General features: G+C 39.3%; 1 protein-coding gene across 5 annotated transcripts in view; it reads right to left on the bottom strand.

Annotated features, from left to right (window-relative positions):
- Positions 1 to 492: 492 nt before the first annotated feature.
- The window catches only part of MCM9 (minichromosome maintenance 9 homologous recombination repair factor), a 52,403-nt gene continuing 33,135 nt past the window's right edge, over positions 493 to 19,760 (bottom strand). The window contains exons 7-14 of one of the 5 annotated variants that reach the window (XR_007628998.1): positions 17,836 to 18,010; positions 15,630 to 15,832; positions 14,457 to 14,660; positions 12,963 to 13,045; positions 10,651 to 10,796; positions 5,728 to 8,467; positions 3,101 to 3,171; positions 511 to 560 (exon numbers count right to left, since the gene is read on the bottom strand). Coding sequence is in view for 1 of the 5 variants with exons in the window: in XM_050316066.1 (XP_050172023.1) it covers positions 6,937 to 8,467; positions 10,651 to 10,796; positions 12,963 to 13,045; positions 14,457 to 14,660; positions 15,630 to 15,832; positions 17,836 to 18,010 (2,342 nt within the window). In the remaining 4 variants the exon portion in view is untranslated. Of the gene's footprint in view, positions 561 to 1,086; positions 8,468 to 10,650; positions 10,797 to 12,962; positions 13,046 to 14,456; positions 14,661 to 15,629; positions 15,833 to 17,835; positions 18,011 to 19,760 lie in introns of those variants that run through there. The other 4 variants (XR_007628999.1, XR_007628996.1, XR_007628997.1 and 1 more) reach the window with 4 other exon arrangements.

Here is a 19,760-nt window from a genome sequence, read left to right as displayed (position 1 = left end):
GCTGAGGTTTCTCGTGGTCATAGTTAGCTCTAGGTGTTGCTGAGATGAAAGCCAAGACTAGTTGCATCAGTATAGTATCAGTGAGACAGGAGTGCCAGCTGCAGCGAGGCTGCACTGCCATGGTCCTCAGCACAGACCTGCACACACCTCCTTGCTTGTCAGTGCAGTGTCGACCCAGATCTGCAGGCTGGGATGGAGCACATCACTTAATGCTTGTGCTGATGTGTGAGTGGCTGTGTCAGCTGGCATCCCACACTGCTTTGGGTTCCTCTCCACTGCAAAACGCTCACCCTGCTGAATTTTGGTGCTGTCAGTGGGTAGCACTCTCTCCTAAAAGCTGGCCTTCTTTTTCTGAGGTCAATTTGTGATCTAAAAGAACCTTTTAAAAAATCATGGCTGTAATGCATAGACACCTTTGCATTCAATGACAAGCATATTTTACATCTCCACGTCTCCTTGAAAGAGGGAATGGAGTAAAGCTGCTGTCCTACTACCAAAGTGTTGCTTCTTTTCTCTATGATGTTCTGACAGATTAACAGTCACTCTAAGCAAGTAGGTGCCTGGAATGGAGAAGGAAAAACAGTTCAGGACAAAGGCAAGTAACATTTCTGGAAAAATGTGGTGCACTCACCTAGTATTTGGCAATTGAAATGACTAACATAAGGATACTGCTGAACACAAAAGATGACTACATCAGGGAACTTGCAGTTCCCACTGTTCTTCACCCCTGCTTTTGGTTGCCAGGAGTATGGAGTTGGAGTAATGTTGTCAGCAGCAACAGGGTGATTTGGAACTTGGTGTCTGCTATTCAGAAGATGCCAAACACCTTTTAAATGGTCATGGTCAAGTAGGTTTTGCTTGTATGAGCTTTTCTGTTGGGGACTGTGATGACACATCTTTCCTCGCCTTTTTACATATGGTAACTATTTCACAACTATTGAGTTCAAGTTAGGAAGTGTTACTGTTTGAAAAGTCATTGCTCCAAAGGACATGTCTTCCTAAAGGGCATTGCAATAATACATTTTATTTGTACAATAATATTTGCATTTTTAAACAATCTGTATTTGCATAAATTACTGTGCAGTTATAAAATGATATATAAATTATGTGCAAAATTGTAATTATACATATTTTTTAAGAATAATCAAACTTGATAAGAAACATATTTTCAGTCTTTTCTAAAATAGCTGTGCTCTTTAGTCAGTAAAGGACAACGTTATTCCTTGGAAGTATTAATACTCTAAGGAAAGTATCGATAAGCAAAGGCACACCAGATACCTAAAGGAGATGACATAATTAGTATTCATTATTAATGAAGCTATTGCCTCATTCACATGAAATACAGAGCACTTAATACTCGACTTACCTTATCTTCCCATCAATATACATTCCTTTTAGAATGTGATGTTATATGTCCTCACTTGGGAAATCTGTTCACATGGAATCCACTAATTAGAGGTTTCATTTCAGTTTGACTTTGCCTTGCCTTTGGCTGTAGCTCACTTGGTTTTGTAATCCCAGTGCACACCACATTATAATATCTAACACATTAATCTATGTATCTGACAATAATCACAACATTGAAACTACTGTCCTGAGAATAACAGGAGCAACAAGCAAACTCAGCCATGTAGGGTTTTGTTCTGCTTACCAGTTACATAGAATGAAAAGCAGCATAGGAACTGGAGTAAGACTGGTTGGCAGTCAGCACAAGAACGTGTTCAAGAAGCATTAGAATGATACTCTCAGGCACATGGTGTGACTCTTGAGGTAGGTCCTGTGCAGGGCTAAGGGTTGGACCTGATGGTCCTTGTGGGTCCTTTCCAACTCAGCATATTCTGTGATTCTTTGTTAGCTGAGTAGCTCTTACACGTGGCTCACGGTCTCTCTTTCAGTTCCTCTTTTACCATGTTCTTTGTGGCATTCTAAAATTTTCACACTGCTGTGAAGAACTGAAGGCTGGCTTTGTAAGATGTTTACATGGCAAGTGATTCCTGTTATAGGTTGTTTTACAAGCTTAAGAACCAGGCATCCACCCCAGAAATGCCTTAAATAGGATGGACAATACCTCTCAGGGGAGTTTGGAAAGGAGCTGCACTTAAATGGTAGGACCAGGCAGTGAAAATAGTCCCAAGTTTCAGAGAAAGAAGGCAACAAGGTCTGGGAGGAAGGGAAGGAGGTGAGGAGGCACCTCAAGGGGAGATTAAGGAAGCAGTGTCAGCAGTCACAGACCATGTCTGGTAATGTCTGCCAATGCTCTGAAGCCAAATTGGACTATAAGGATATGAAGCACAGCTTTGTCCTCCTAAGAGCTGCAAGATCCTGAAAGGTAACAAATAACCACACTTCCCGCTGTCTCTAGGAAGAATTTCAGGTGATCCTGAAGGATCAGAACTGATTAAGTGTAACGTCATAGTGTAACAGTTTGAATTAAAGAAGTAAAAAATATTAGAATAAAATTGGATATAAAATCTGCTGCTTTCTGCCTTACTGCCTTTTCATTTTGGGGAAATTTCACACAAACATTTATGGATTGCACTGTCTTAAATGTTACTTTTGCAGCAATGCTTCAATGAACAGGTGACAAATACTAGATTGCTGTATGTATGTATGAGCATCCTGAAACTCATCTGCCAATGAGGTAATCAATAAAGGAAGAGATGAATTAAGGTAAAATTAAAAGATCGCTAAAAAAGATTAAAAAAATTAAGGAATTAAAAAAAAACCCTAAACCAACAGGTAAAGATCCCAGCAGAGATCTGGAAATAACTTGTGGCTGTATAACCAGGAACAGCTTTGTAGTTTGTCTTCACCTTATGAAGACTGTCATCAATAGCATGTAACTCAAAAAGTAAGCCCTGGGCATGGCTGATAGCCTGTTTCTGTAAATAGGAAGAAGAGAGGAAGACTCCTTAGAAAGCCTCTTTCAGAAGGACTTTCCAAATACAAGATGGGCCATCAGAGAGGTCTGTAAATCAACCAGTGATACATATAACCACAGAGAACCACTACACACAGCTTGCCCTCCCCAACTACTGGCAAATGTGAGGTGATTCAGGCAGTAAGCAGGGATACTTCATGACAGTCTAAAATATCATACCTGGGCTACTAATTCCGAGGAGGGTAGGTCTCTTAAATCCAGTCTCGTTCTAGCCAAGGCTGTGCCTTTCCCTGCATAAGCACCATGCAGCAGGATAAAAAGAATTATGAAGAAGAACTTTTTTACCCAAAAATATAATTAAACAATACCTAACTACATTGTTGGGGTTTTTGCTTTCCACCTCCCTTTTGAGTCATCAGCATGTCTGCATGGGCCGCCCAGGAGAATACTGCTATGGGACATGATCTTGTCCCACACTAACCTGATGAAATCTGGTTTTAGCCAAGGCAATGGAGTCGGGTCATCGAATATCTAACAGCATTTCACTGCTGCTCACAAACGAGGGCCTAATCACACTACTAAACCAGTGGCTTCTAAGGTTTGGTTCAACTGGGTTTTAAGACAGCAACATATATATTCACCTTCCATGAACACAGCTTAATAAAATACAAGTGTATTCAACAGTAATAATTGTTTTGATAGATCACAGATTCAGAGAGGCAAGTGTTAAAAGATGGAGATAATGACTTAGTGTCTGGCCAGGAAGGCAAGCTGACAGGGAGTGACTCATCTGCCCATTGACGAAAGGGAAATTCCTCTGCAGGTCAACCCAGCAAACTGTCATTGCCATATTGGTTTAAATTATCCCATCATTGGGCTATTGTAGCACTCAAAAAACATTGAAACTTGGGATTATTTGTAGCAGAAGATGGTTTAAAAAGGGAAAAGAAAGAAGTTAGCCACGTTTCTGCCAAGGCACTGATAAATGGCAATGGTGAGGGAGAGAGTAAATCAGTAGCAGGTATCATTTTTTTATTACTGGGTGCTTCTCATGTATCTTGGATGCTCTGTATTTGTGCTATGAATCAGAAACAATACCACAACAGTAGTATTTCCATTGGTCTGATAAAGTAAAGAATTATCTCAGCAGTATCTGCTCTTCCAAATTTACTCTTTGGTTATTTACCTCATACACTTTGGTGACTAGAACCTCTTTGCAGACAGTATGAAAAACCAACACTGCTTTTCTTCTCATAATATAGAAAAGATAGGCCTTTCTGAAAGCTCAATAAAATGTCCCTGATGTCCCTGTGGGTCCTTTTCTTTGCTTCTAACTGGGAAACAAGGCCCAAGTGGTCCTATAGGCAGAGTGACCTCGGTGTGCCTGGAGTTTTCAATATCCTTCCTTGACTCCTTTGGGCTTTTGTTCCACTTCTCAGGTTACACAAAAGGGAGAAGGAGATCCCTCACATCTCAAAAACCTCTGTTCAATAAATAAGCATTGTTCCACTTCATAAAGTAATGCACTGACTACTTCTAGTCAGGGGAGTCTGAAGAGTATATCTTTTTACTGATATACTATCTAACATATTGTCCTTCAAAAATGATTAACCATTAAGACACTACAAAAAATGATAGAATTCACTCTGCCTAAAATTCTACCATCTACGTTTAAATTTAGGTAGCTAAAACGTATCTAAGTGGTAGATAGCAACCCAGCCATGCTCTTTCCAGGAAGTCTGGAAAGTCTCCAGGGCATTATCAAACTTGTCCTAATGTGCTCAGACATATTGTTTTGAGCTTGACTTGCAACCTAGTAAAGACAGGTGCTAAAATGTGGGAGGTCTAAGGCTCTCAGATGTCCTCAGCAAGAAGCCCTTTGAACCTCTATCATTTTCTTCTTTCTTCTACTCCCAGATATCCCAAGTGAGACTACTCACTACCATTTCTTCTTGAAGGGGCCAATTCACAACCACAAATATGAGAGGGATGAAGACACAAGAGTGTCATTATAATTACACTGCACCTTACACAAGTCTCACTGATGTAAGCTTTAGCTGTTAAGTACTCAGGACATCTGCAAACCAGGCAAAAAAGTCAATCAGCCTCCCACAAAAGAATGTTTAGGAAAAGGTCCTTCAGTTCTTGGGAGCAGCTTGTCACATAACCATATACAATAAATTACATAAGATGAGGCCCTAGCTACTGTTCTACAAGGATGTGATAAATAAAACAGTACTTCAAGCACAGGTGGATGAAATTTCTCTTGACTAATTTATCATTTTACATGGTAAAAAAAGCTCATGATGCTTGAATGGGATCCAGTAGCTATGTTCTGGCTTTGCACTGGCCAGCTAGGAACATCCATCAAACCAAACAGCTAGCAAAGAGGATTTCTGATTGTAAATGAGGCCACCATGCAAGTGGTTGATGCAAAAAATACACGTAGGAAGACCACCATAAATGTTAATAGCTCCAGTATTCTTGACCCTTCTCAAGTTTCAGTGTAGACACAGCATCTTGTAGGAAACTTCTGATTTTCACTGGCACTAGGTCATGGGTGCATGTCCCCCTCGCCCTGGCATATGTGTTGGTGAAAAGTAACATGATGGGGTGGCTCTGTGCTCTGGGAGGGAGGTGGATAAATTCCACTTGTTTTGGTTGATGTCATGTTTCCAGTGGAGGAACAACCACACAAGCAGTCTGGACAGCAACGTTTATGTCTTTTTCCCAAACTCTTACAGGTAAGCCAACTACTATCCCTACTATTCTTGTATCACTCCGTAGTACTCCTCAAGGCCTCACACTCCCTCAGTTCTCTCAAATTTTGCACTATTTTAACTCACCTGGTTTCAAGGGAGCTACTTCTAAGCAAACCAACAGAGAATCCGATCTTTGTGCTATCATGTCTCTCAAAGGATTTACTGTGCTGTAAGCAACCACTTCTATTCTCTGTTTACCTTGCAGGTAATAAAAAAATATTCTGTGGAGAATTAAAATAGAGAAGAAACATATGAGGCAAGTCACTAAAAGAAAATTACAGCTTACCTTTCTCTGTAAACATGTAATGCATTAATAGATTAATTTCCCATTAGACAAATGACATAGCATGCTACAGAAGATGAACTGCATATCAGATGCAGTAAAACTCTAATCACAATTAAAATAGCCAAGTAAACATTATCTGAATCAGAACCAAGCTGCACTAGGGAAGCTCTTCACCATGGTGCGATGCTTGAAGTGTAGTTTATATGCCAGGGCTTACTGACTGCATTAAAGTTTCCCTGGTTACTGAGAATTCCCGTTCAATCACCTGAAATTTGTTGTCTCTGCAGCGGAGAACTGTGTGTTTATTATAGAGTTTGGTTTTGATAAAATGACCTAGAATACAAACACAGGTATCTGAACCAGTGTATTTAAAATTGAAATTAAAAAACAGAAACAAAAACCTCTCGATCCACGTCTTCAACATTAGACATGTGACAAGGAGCACAGTAATCAAAGATGCAGCAAAATTGTCATGATCATGATAATATGGAAATACTTACCATAGCATGATGATAAATGACAATATTGGAAACTATGTTGAGACAAATAGCATATATAGATGAACAAAATATAATTACCTAGTTTTAGCATCATCATTTTTCTAAAGCAGCATAGTCATTTGGAAGGACAATCTGAATCATGTGTAATTCTAACTGTTACATGAAATAAAAGATAAAGTCAATCAAGCTTGCTCTTCTGCAAGATCATTCACTCTGGACACATGAACATAACCATACAAATCTTCAGGTTTCATCAGGTCAATCAAAACAGTCAACTAAGATAAATAATCTCAGGAAGAGTTTAGAAAACTGAAAACCACACCAGGCCTGCAGTACACACAGTTGTTAGCTTAGGTAAAGTATGTGGCCCTTAAAGAACATATGTTCATTGGTGTCAGCTCAGGTCCACGATGATTCTGTGAAATAATTTGTAAACCACAGATACAACTGATAGAAGGGCGAAGATTCAGAAGAACTGCATGTTAAGTAATTGGGAAGATATACATGTTACGAGCTTGGATTTCTCCTAACCTCTTCATCCCAATCAAAATCTAATGTAGCATCATCTAGCTCTGCTATTGAGAAGAGAGATTTCTGTGTTATCACACTGGCTTTACCAGCATTTCCCAACGCAAAACTCTTCCTTCTGCTAGGATTGCCCGTGTGCACCTTCAGTGATGTACTGTGGCTTTCCTTGTTAGTGTCAGTCCTAATGGCAGGTGAGGTTTCTGATTTTGACTCAGGACGTGACACAAAGGAGAAAGTTGACAGCTTGGCTAATGTGCTGGAGCGCACCTTCCCTGTGCTTGGACCACCAAGTTTCTCCTCTCCTTCCCTTTTCTTCTCAGTGGGTGGAGGTGACACAGCATCAAAACTGACATCAGAGCATATTGTTGCACTTCTTCTGATTTCTTTCCCTAAAGCCTGTCTCTCCGGCTCTTCTTTCCCTTTATTATCACTTGATCGTTTTTCCAAACTACATTTTCCTAAATGACTCAATGCCATCTTGCCTTCCTCACGGGGGCAGCATTCTTCTGGCACCTGCCCTCCCTGAAGCTGCTCCCCTGGCTTACAAATGGTTTCACTGTGAAAAAGAGAAACTTCATTTTTCTTCTCTGAAGAATGATCAAGTTTTTTCCTTGCTCTGAAAGAAAATTTAGCCAGTTTAGCAGCTGGGGGACTTTCACTGTCGAGGATTTCTGGCTCATAGGAACTTACTACATTTGTTTCCTTCACTACTTGACCTTTACTTCGTTTTCTCAGGGAAATTGTTGCACTTTTTGCTGCTACAGATATACTGGTCTCTTCTTCCCCTAGCACAGAATCTGCATCACTTGAAAGATTTGACAGGCCAGAGGCAGGTAATACTGAAGGAAGGGCCTTTGCCTCAGGGTCCTGTGTACTTGTAAAGAATCCATGTGATTTCTCCGTGTGCAGCCTCTGCCACCTTTTAGAAGCATGTTGTGTAATAACCGAATCCTGTACACTAGCACTTGGTGATGCTGGGTCTGGAATATTAGCTTCTGAAGAAGAACAGTTGTGTTCTTCAGTCCTTTTCCTGCTTAACTTGGAAACTTTGTCCTGTTTCAAAGGAGCATGCAGAGCCACAGTTGCTGGTGACTCTCTTATTCCATTTCCCTTCGTTGGTATTGAAGCAGATCTTTCTTCAGAACAGGTTTTTTTACGTGGAGTTTTTGAAGCCAAGTTATTTGGAGATATCTTGGGCACTGGAGATTTCTTCTGGGAAGTTTCTTCAGCATCAATGCTGCGCTCTTCCAGGCTGTCAAACCATGCCAGGCTGTTGGTATTTTTGTTATTACCATGTGCTTGGTTGCTCAAGGTTTCTGGATGAATATCACTGTCACAGCTGCCTTCAGGCAAAGGTGGCTGTGGCTCACAGTTATCCTCTTGTTGCTTTGAAGGTTCTGACTGAGACCTTTGCTTTGACTGTCCAAACATATCCCCATTCAAGCATCTTGTGGCAGCACTGAAACTTGTCTCTTCAGGCTGCAGCTGGCATGAATTTTCCATTTGCAATCTATAAAGTGGAAAAAAAGAAGCCATAGTAAATTATTTTTCTTTTTCTTTCTTCACTGCAGTAGTGATACTTGATAGGTATGACTGGTGGAAAGCTACAAATAATGTAGGCCACAAAAGTATAATACTAAGTTTCACATATAGCTACATAAGCTGGTGTTGCAGTCTGTGATCTTTCAGCACTTTTGACAGTAAGTGTCAGAATTTAGTGTCCCCAGTAGATAGATGGACAGAGGAAGCAACCAGCTAAACTGCATTTCCTTAGTAAACCAAACTGGAAAAAAAAAAAACTAAACCAAACAGCTTTGCACTGCTTACAATCATTCCTAAAGTCCCTCAGGATTTCACATATTCTGTAAATCTATCTTCTAGAACAGGAACCTAATTAAATTTTATCCTGAGCCAGATGAAGCCTCAAACGAGTTATTGGAATGGAAAATCCAGGTATTACTTGGAACAGTGGTTGTTGGATTTCTCTGATAATCACTATGTACTCAACATGTCAAAAACTCCACATGATACAGTGAAAGCATCTCAGTTCACTTATAAAACTTAATTATGGCTGTCTGTGGCTATCAGTATTCTCAGGGCCCTCCAAAACAAGAGAGGTGCTAGAATGAGGGTTCCCTCCAATCTCAGTATAGCTGATATTCTGTCTATTGTACTTACACATACAACTTCCAAGGGAGACAGTATTCTGTTTTTTGCTAAATAGTGATACCAACCATGAGCAAAAAGCAGCCACATTCCGTCCCAAAAGTGACTACATTTGTCTAGGAGAAATGATTCTTATGCATTATAAACAGTTTCTCTGCTAGATGAGAGAGAAAACATTATATTGACAAGTATGTTTTAGAATAATTATCATAATTGTTTACTAACATGTTTATTCTTAATTTTTTGAAGGGAACTAGAAGTTCTATAAGTCATCAAGAATGGATGAGATATATCTGCTTGTTTTATTGAAATATAGCCTAGGGAGAATGCATGGAATAAGTCTTCCAGTACAGAATAGGTTGTTTTAAAGAGGACATTAATTTAGTATTCCCTAAGCTGCTTAAGAGACAGAAGAAGAAATCAGCTTAATTTGCAGCATAGGGGATTCAATGAGATATTGGGAAAACCTTTACGAGCATTAGGTGGAGCAATCATAGAACAGACTATACAGTGGCAACAGAAAATCCTCATCATTAGAAGGGCTTCAGAACAGATAACATGAGCCCCTGACAGGAAGGTCAAATGCAGACCTGATCCTGTCTTTGCATTTGATCTCCCATCCCATCCTACATTTCTATGATCCCTTGTGAACACCTCTGTTTTAAAACTAGTTTTTGTCTGTCTGTGGAATATATCCCACTTTCATCTGCTTTTGTTGACTCTCTAGTTATTTAACATATCAGTACTATGACTTAAAAAATAAGTCTCAGAAGTATTAAAAAGAAAAGTGAATTCTCCCAGCTGTTTCCATTAACTTCAACAACATTAATCTTTTATCTTCCTTTAACTACATAAATTGTTTATCTTCCTTTAACAACAAGAAAGTACAAGTTTCTTTAGAGCTTAATCTCATTTCAGGAAACAAATGTTATTTTTTGGGGTTTTATTTCCTTCCAATCCTACTGTTTTTCTCTCAGGCTCAGTACATTAATAGATTTCTGTTAAAAACAGCAAATAGACTTTCCAAATATTATTGCAGTGAGCTGAAAACTAGAGATGGGACAAGTGAAAATTCCAGCATGTCAAAAAAGAGAAATCACTCAAAAGAACAGAATTTTGATTCAGGCTTACATTTTCCCTTAGCAGAAAGGGAAGGATCCAGACAAGCCCAACACAAAAGAAGGTTTAAAAAATCATGAAGCAGATCTGCTGTATTTTACCAAGCAAGCAACAAAAGGTTATATAAAATTATTTGCTCTGCTGAAATTTATCTGAGTATAGTATTGAGATATGAGTTGAGAACTGATTAAAATGCTCTTAAAATATTTGTAAATTCCATAACCCAAAGGGAAAAATGACCTTGTGATGATCTCAGAGTGCTACTTCAGAACAATCTCTCTGATTATCCATGTCCTCTAAAGAACAAGTCCCTTCCCAGTGCCAGGCACTATTTTTAGACCCTCTCCAAATATGACTGTGAAACAAATTCTTTTTCACTTCTGAATTAGTTTGTTGCTTTGTATAGACCTGTCAAGTCTTTGTAGCTCTTTGTGCAGAAGATCTTGCAGCTCCAGCCGCTCCAGTATGAGTTCACACTGTGTTCGGTACTGCGCCACTGGATTTTCGGGAAATGAGGTGTGTAAGGCATTGATGCCTCCAAGAAGTGCACCTCCCTATGTCAACAAAAAGATTTAAAAAAAAAAAATAGGAAAGTATGTTTATTATTCCAAATTAACACAGTGGAGACCATTTTATCCAAAATTCTCCCTTAGATATTTTAAAGCTTAAGGTAAAAATATTTGCTAATTGTATTCACATAAATAATCCTATTAGGTCTGCTCACATGGGTAAAGTTGCTCATACACATAAAGTAGATACATTTTTTTTCTGGAGAAGAAATCCATTTCTGAAAATAAACTTGTGCATGCTACTTTTTTAATAAAACAAAGAAATCTCTTCCTTCAAAAAAGAAACTGTTTCAGTGAATAATTTCTACTTTTCAGGAGGAAAGTAAAATTTGACCTTAAATAGCAGAGCTCAAATTTGCAGATTCCTAGCAAAAATGAACACATTTGCCTACTTGCTCATAAGAAGTGAAGAGTGGAACAAATACGGTGAGCATACCAACTACTCCCAGGTAGTCTTTTGCAGTCATAATTCAGTCAAATTTCTCACTGACTCTTACTAGACAGGTGCTTGTTATGCAAACTGCAGCCCTTGAGGGCAGGGCTGTACAAAAATGAAAGAGTGAGCTGCTGCTAAAACCATTCTTTTGCTTTTACTCGTGCTGATGAGGTAGAGAGACGCACAGACGACATACCATTATATGCATACATTTCACTTTTTAATCTCTTACCAAAAACAAAAAAAGAAAATTAGTATTTCAGAGTTCTTATATCCAAAACCATATTGCTTTGAAATCACTGTCCCATCAAATTCCCATCTAGTTAATTACAGGTTTAATTACAGTTAATGAACACTTATGTGATATCTTCTGCTGTTTCAACAGCTTCACATATTAACTTACATGCAGTGCTGTCATTGGAAAGCTGAGCTCTTCCAAACAGTGCAAGACAAATTGCAGCAGACAGCTAAATAATCTTTTCCTGCTTAATAAGGTCAAGCCCTGTAGTATTTTTGAGATAAATTCCATTTGCAACGTTCTGCAGTAGATTATCTGTGGCACAAACTGCAATTAGTCTCTCAACCCTCACTGAAAGAACAAGGGAGATCACAAGGGCCTACCTGCCATATGTGACTTTGTGCATCTATCCCGAAGAGCTTTGTCTCCAAAAAGGAGCATATCTACTCCTGCAAAGGTCTTTCAGGTCCATTGAGCTAAATGGGTGCTACATGAAACTGTTTTAATTTGAATATATTCATATCAGCCTACACAGAAACATAGGAAATGCCATTTTGGATCAGACCAGTCAGCTGTGCAGTGGAGTACACCATCTCTGACAGAGCCAAACCAAATATTTCAGATGTGCTAAAAGCTCCTACGCATAAAACTTTGGATAATCTGCTTATGGTAATTTTTTCCTACTCCAAAGCATGAGGGTTTATGTCTCTTAAAAATATTCTATCTGAAGTAATAGTGTCTATATTATTTTCCACATTTCTACTAAAAAAAGTCCCTTCTATCTAATTTTAAATGTGCTGCTTTTTCATCATCCTAACAATGTTAGAGTAAACTAAAATCTAGCCTTCCACATTTATTCAATGCCTTTTTACATGGAAGCATTACATAAATCCACATTATAACCGGAATGCACAATTTTCAGTCCAACCAGTTATGGAATTTGAAGGTTTCTCAGAGTAAAATTAGTCTTCTACAAGTTCCGAGTTTTGCTGTTACCACCAATATAGTTTAAAATGATTTAATGGCAAAATAAAGTATAGGTCTTGGCAATTGTTTGGACTTGCTTCAAAAAATTATTAGGTTCTCTCATACCTAGTTAATTAGGGACTACATAACATCATGGAGAAAAAAACCCATCAGAGGCTATTAAACACAGAATTTATGGCTCAAAAGGTCTTTAAAATGTAGATTACCAAAACTCTATAGTATGCCAAAACTTCACTTAGACTGTGAAGTCTATTAAAAAAGGTATCAGGCCTTTAGTGATAGGCCAGATTTTTCAGTATAATCTCTGTTTACGGATTTTAACAATCAAGATGGACTAAAAAAGACTTGTCAAGGTCTCTGATGACGTGCTTTCCATGAGTCTATAAAACCCTTTCCAAAGAGATGAAGCGAGCTGGCTCATGTCTATGTGAAAAACTGAATCCCTTAAATGGGGTATTGCAGCAATGACAATGTCTACAAGAAACCTTACCTGCATAGAAGATTCCATCACTGATACCACAGTTACAGCATCTTCCAAAGTCACAGTATCCCTAAACATCAACCGGGCGTGAGCTATCAAAAATAAATGTGTGCAAGTGTTACCAAAGTCAAAAAACATTTTTTTGTACTAGAAGGAACGAGATATTTCTTCAAATATCTTCAGCTCTTCAAACACTTGGGACATGGACATAACTTAAACATGATAATTTTGATTTTAGGGTCAATTTCAACAGGAATTAGAAGGCTTAGTTTTTCTAGTAAACGCTGTGGTGTGACTTTCAAATTACAGTTACACTGACAGTTCGAATAAAGATGCTCAAAATTCTACAATTAAAAAATGTAAAGTTCAGATATCACTACAGAGACTGTGATATGAAACATCTCTATATAGGTACAAGTCATCACCATAAAGTAAAAAAATAAAGTCTGCTTTTCATCACAGGTTAGAAAAAATTTGATTTCCTCTACACTGGTCTGTATTACAAATTTAGCATTATTTAAAATGCTTTCCTCTACAGCAACTTTATTTTTTATTTCTTCCCTTTCTTAAATTAGCAAAGCAAAACTGAATTTTTGTAAATAGATATAACGCAAATAATTTACCACATGAAGCCTTTTTCCTGATTGGTCACAGAAACACATTCAGGTCTTACTCATCAAGAGAAAAACAGATTAATTAATACTATCTACATAATAGTTTAAAAGAACAAAATATTACTAAAAGCTCCAATCATGTGAACTGATAAGAACGGAAGAAAAACTGAATGTGAAAATTACATGTGACTCCCTAAAAGTTAGGAACGTCTTTCACTTAAATGGAGAATGTCTTTCCCCCAAAATGGAGAACAAGATATAAACATCTGAAACAGGAAGTACTACATTGTCATTTATGATTGTTAAACAAAATGCAGTACATTATTTTAAATTCATCCTGAAAACATTTGATATGCCATTTTATAAAATAAAATCATGTTAAGAGAGAAACCTACTGCTTCCTTTGTTTTTGTTCTTATAAAAGAAATATGATTTGAACTGGAAATGCTGTAGTTATATTGCAAAATACAGAATTGATTACTGATACTTAGGGAAACAAAAAACATGATATGTTTATGTTATATTAATTTTGGATTAGAACTAAATATTTGACTCAAATGAAGCCAAGTAAATCCTGAGATTGCTTTTCATACAAGCACATAATTTCTGAGATTTTTCTCTCAATTATGATTTCTTCCAGTGGTTTAGGTGTTTATTATGTGTGCAAGAATGTCAAAACTAAAACTGGCTTTGATAATCTAAATGTAACACCCTTTCCCACATTCAAAATCTCCAACTCACAGTCTCTTAGATTAGAAAGATAAAACAATGCAACAACCACCTCTACAGAAAAGCTGCTATTCTGCTTACTGGCTATAATTATACTCCTGTTCTATTCATTTCATAAAGGTTAACTGTTAGCCTAAAAATAAAGATGCCAGGGCCTTACCCTCTGCAAGGCGTATCAAACTCTCCAATAAGCGGATGGTGGTCCGGGCAGCGTTCCTGCAGTCACTCTGACGCTGCATTTGATAGTAGCGTGCAAGGATCAGGTTGCTCTCATCAGACATTTTTGGTTGTATGCTTTTTATAAGGCAGAAGTAGGTTTTCATCTTTTCCATGCTCCAGAGCTTTTCTGATTTGCTTGGGCAACCTGCATTAGCACTGCTTTGTCAGTAATTCTATAACAACACACATCAAGTTTCTTCCTAAGAATTCCTATTATATAGACAGGTTACTATAAAAGACACATTCCTGTACCTTTGGGGCACACTGGCTGGTCTATATGCTAGTCCTCAAGGACTTGGTCAAATTCCAGTGCAGAATTTTACACCACCCAATCCCTCTCCTATCAAAATCCACAGTAAAGCCTCCAGTAATTTCAACAGAACTGCTCATTCAGCCTCACTGACCACAAGATGGTACAGGCGGTACCAACTCCTACATGAGTGTATGTACCTCCTCTGGCTGTTTTACCTACCTTGTAGGAACCAAAAGCTACCTACCATATTCTGAACACTTTGTAGGGAAATACTTTAGAAAGAGAAGGAAGCTAGCTGAAGAAGTTTCCTCTAATCACTTCTTCCACAATGGGGATCAAACTCATGTTCCTGAAGTGGATGGGGAAGGGGCTGGTTAAAATCAAATCACACTGCCTTCCCTAAGTCCAGAGCACAAAGCTCCACATTAGGAACACTATTGTTCTTCTTTGCACCCTGCAGCACACGCAGTTCCAATTTGTTCTGTCTGAATTAGGTTTCCCATTAACAGCAAGTACAATTGCATGGACTGTAGGGTCTGCAGATCACACAATGTAAAGGTGTGAGATGGAAACCATGCACTTACTGAGCAGCCTGGGTTGAAATCTCTTGTAAATAATCACAGACTAAAAGCATAGTGTTCTCAGCCCACCCCTCCTAATTAATTAGGAATTTCTATCTTAGTCCTACTTGAAAAACAGCCATACAGCAGAAAAACATTGTAACAAAAATGTATTCACTGATTAGTATGAAAGACTCAAGAATAACAAACTAAAAGGTAGGGAAATAAAAAAACCAAGAAAAACCAAAACTAGAACCATCCAAATGAAAAACACCTTACAATTTAAAAAGACTACTCTTACCTTTATTTTGCAAGATGAAGGATGAAATGATGCGGTCCCATTCCTCATTCTTTGTATCTAACAATACTAAGACCAGGTCAAATCTGCTCAACAGGGGACTGCCAAGAGCTATGTTGACAGACACAGACTCATTAGGGTCATAATGGCCTTTTGGGTTTGTTGCTGCCAGGATAGTTGTCCTTGTATTAAGCTTGCACACCAAGCTAGAGAAAAGTGTGGTGAACATTATGGTTCAATTAAACTGGTAGGGAAAATAATTTCAAACTGTTTAAAAATTTTCATGTTTCTACGCTGTAAAGAGCATACCTTTTCTTGAAAGACCATAAGACCTAAACAATGTACACATTGTATTATTGTATTAGTTTTTATTATATATACAGCTTTTCTCAGTAGGAGAGTAACAACTGGACAGATAGTGATCAGAACACCAAAAGTAACTGACTAATATTGCCACAAGTAATCTCTATATACAGTTAGATCCTTAAATAGTGAAAACCAACATTACTTTTCAGATATTAAAAAAAAATGTAACATACACATGTTTTATTCCTATGTGTAAACATGAATATGAACCCAAGCAAACAATGATGGCAGCCATTTTCCTCTCTGAACTATGATGTCTTAGTATGTGCTTGTAGATGTGAGGAAAGATTATTTTTATTCTAGTAGCCCAAATGCACTCTTTTTGGTTAAGGCAGCAGCAGAAGCATTCTAACTTTGGTTTGTCTCTGAGCTATTTCTAGTCAGCTCCTGAGTAACTGCAGCCTCATGCCCTAAGTTCTTCTGTAACTGAGAGGAAGGACCACAGATCTTCCACTAGCTTACACCCAACAGGAAAAAATGTTTTTATACTTTTATATACTTATCTCCCATGCACCAAAATAAGACCTAAATTAACAAGGTGCTTAACTTATCTGTGCTAAGTTACTACTAAAAAAATCCTCATTATATGTAGTCCTTAAAAGTAAGCAACTGAGGCTACATGTGCAAGTCAGTAAACAGTGTTTGGAGTCTACAAAACTCAACTGACTGCAACAAGGAACCTAGCTAAAATATGTCACTGTCTTACTAAGGAGACAGAACCAGATTGATTCCAAATATTTGTGCCCAGCTGCATTATTGGCAAAGGCTGGTAATTACCCAGGTGAGACTGACATCTCTTGACTGGTGTATGCCAAAGAGAGTGGAAACACTCAGAATAAGGAAAGGACATGATCAGTTAGAGAAGCCAAGATGTGATAGGAGCAAGAGCTGAGCAACATGAAGGAATATGGAAAGGATGATTCCTTTTGAGTGGCAGGGATTGCAGCAATACCAGTAAGGAAATTTGGGCCTGGACAAGAGCTGCATATGACTGAGAGAATGACACAGGAGCTCAAAGATCCAAGTGGTGAGCACAGGTGTGTGTGGGGGAATACCAGATCTGAACATACACTACTTTGAAAAAAGAGAGGGAGGAACTAAAAGTAAGCAGAAGTTTATGCCACACCCAACACATACAATTCAGCAGCCTGGAAATCTCTTCATCTGCTTTTGTTGCCATGCAGTGGTAGTGGACTTGACAGGACAAGAGGACATAACCTCAAGCTGTGCCAGGGAAGGTTCAGGTTGGATATAAGGAAAAATTTCTTCACTGAAAAGGTGGTCAAGCATTGGAATGGGCTGCCCAGGGAGGTGGTGGAGTCATCATCCCTGAAGGTGTTCAAGCAATGACTGCACATAGCACTTCATGCTATGATCTAGTTGATACAGTGGTGATCAGTCAAAGCTTGGAATCTTATGATCTTAGAGGCCTTTTCCAACTTAATTGATTCTATGATTCTGTGATGGTGGTGAAATGAAGTCCCACTTTCTGAGATGTAACGAAAAAAAGTTACTAAGTTCCTCATTTCACAGATGATTAGTGAGACAACTTGCAGCAAAGGACAAGGAAAAGAACACCAAGTCTTCTTAGTAAAGTGCCTGACCTAAAGTGGTAGATTGAAAACTCAGCAGTGAAGAGGGTATGTATTTATTCTGATCACTTGCAACCTCTGGTCCAGTGCACTGTCCTTGGAAATGCTGACTCATGTAGTGTAAGAATACTGCTGAGAACTAAACTAGGTACAACAAAAAACACACATATATTTAATCAGCATGACAAACCTTGTAAGTACAAGAGAAACATCCTATACTGTTTTATCGCATACATTAACATGCGACTTACCCTGCCTTTGCAACACTGATGGTTTGTTGCTCCATTGCCTCATGGATACTGGTTCTGTCATGTTCTTTGATACTGTTGAACTCATCAATGCAACAAAGGCCTCCATCTGCAAGCACCAGTGCTCCAGCTTCCAAATTCCACTCCCCAAAGTCCTTCACAGCAGTCACTGTCAAGCCTGAAAAATCAATTACTTTCATCAGTCTTTTCCTTAAAATGCAGGAGTGCACTTGAGTGAAAGAAAGGGATCCAGCACACTGGCTTGTGCCGTGGACAGAAGGCAGAGCAGCAGAGCAGCTCCACCACATACCTCTACCACGTAACTCACTTTAGAGCTACTGGTAAGCAATCCCACTGGTGGTGTGGCAGGTTAGCCGGGAGCCGTGGAGCAGATTCTGTTTGATTGTGGCTTGTTTTAGGATTTTGTCAAATGAACAAAAGAGATTAGGGTATGAAGACTAGGTCTACCAGATCATATTGAAAACTAGGGCAAATGCAAAGATTGCAAAATTATGCAACGGACTCATTCAGATCCTCCTCCTCCTCAACTACTAAAACAGACAAAATTTTGGAGCTGCAAAGTTTTAAAAAAGAAATATATTTCAATCTCATATAGCACCTTGTCCCAGGAGACAGAGTCAAATTCTTCCCTTAAACTAAGGCAGTTAAATTTCTTTATGTTTCCTCTAAGCATTAAGCAAAAGTGAAAATCCAAAGATGCCCAAGGATGAAATGGGGAATAAAAACTAAAAAAGTTTCCCAGTAAATCTACACATGATACAACATCGTGTGGATGGCAAGTCAGAAGGCCTGCACAACTGTGGAAACAGCCACACATTAGCAAGTACGTGCAGCTCCTTTCAATACTTCTATTCCCTATTTCCCAGCTTCTTCTCTATCTTTAGCCCTCATTTTTCACTCCAGTGTTCTGCTCAAAATATCCTAGTAGTTGACAAGCTGCAACCAGCCTAAAACCTCCTGGAATTTTATGACAAAGCCTGAACAAGAATCCCCCTCCCCATCATTTGGTTCAGGGAAGAGAGGCTGCGGAGAGCTTCTCGTTGCTGCACAGCCCATCACAGTACCCATTTGTCCCCAGGTGGCCAGCAAAAGGTCACTAGAAATACGTATGTTTCCTGAAACTAATATGTACTTCAGCTTGTCGCAAGGAATCTCCTCCACTGTGTCCAATCTTTCTTATAGTTTCTGGGACTCCGCACCAAATAACCTGGGCAGTCAATCATACAGCAGAATTATAAAAACACAAAATAACCACACCAGGCAGTGCTAGAGCCTGGCTGCACATTTATTTCCAGGCAGAATCTTCACCTGTGGTAAGGGTATACAACTAGCACCCCCCGAGCCCTGGGCACTCTCTGCTCTCTCCCCACGATGGTGTGAGGGATGTCGCTGATGCTACAGTGCTGTGTCACTCCTCTTCTCCCTGTGCTCTGTGCATGGCAGCCATGAGGTGGCCTCCCCCGCAGGGCTCCTGCTGCCACACAAGATGGCCTCCTCTGCTGCACAACACGGCATTCCTGATGCACAGGGCAGGTGCATGGTCTCACAGTTTATTATATGCCACCCAAGCCCTCCTTCACAAACAGAGGAAGGGGATGGTTTCCTGACAGCATGGCTGCGTAGCAGGCATGCTCCATTCCCTGCACAGCCCCTCTGTGGGCGGCCTCTCCAGCAGCAGTGACACAGGCTCACGTGAAGCAGAACAGCCATGCAGGCAGACAGCCCGTCCCACCTGGGGCACCCAGCACACCACCAGCAATCCCTCCCCTTTACTCAGGGGGCTCCCCAGCCAGCCAAGTGCTGCCACACCGCCTCCCGGCACGCTGCTGTCAGCCATGAGGTTGATGCCATGGGTGCTGGTCAGGGCAGTGCATCTGCTCTGTAGGGTCAGACTCATGAACCTGATA

Source organism: Myiozetetes cayanensis, unplaced genomic scaffold (assembly GCF_022539395.1).
Source record: "Myiozetetes cayanensis isolate MyiCay16 unplaced genomic scaffold, myiCay2020 scf2-11, whole genome shotgun sequence".
In the NCBI taxonomy this organism is placed as follows: domain Eukaryota; kingdom Metazoa; phylum Chordata; class Aves; order Passeriformes; family Tyrannidae; genus Myiozetetes; species Myiozetetes cayanensis.
Note: the sequence above shows the minus strand (reverse complement) of the source record. Positions and strands in the feature narration are given on the sequence as shown.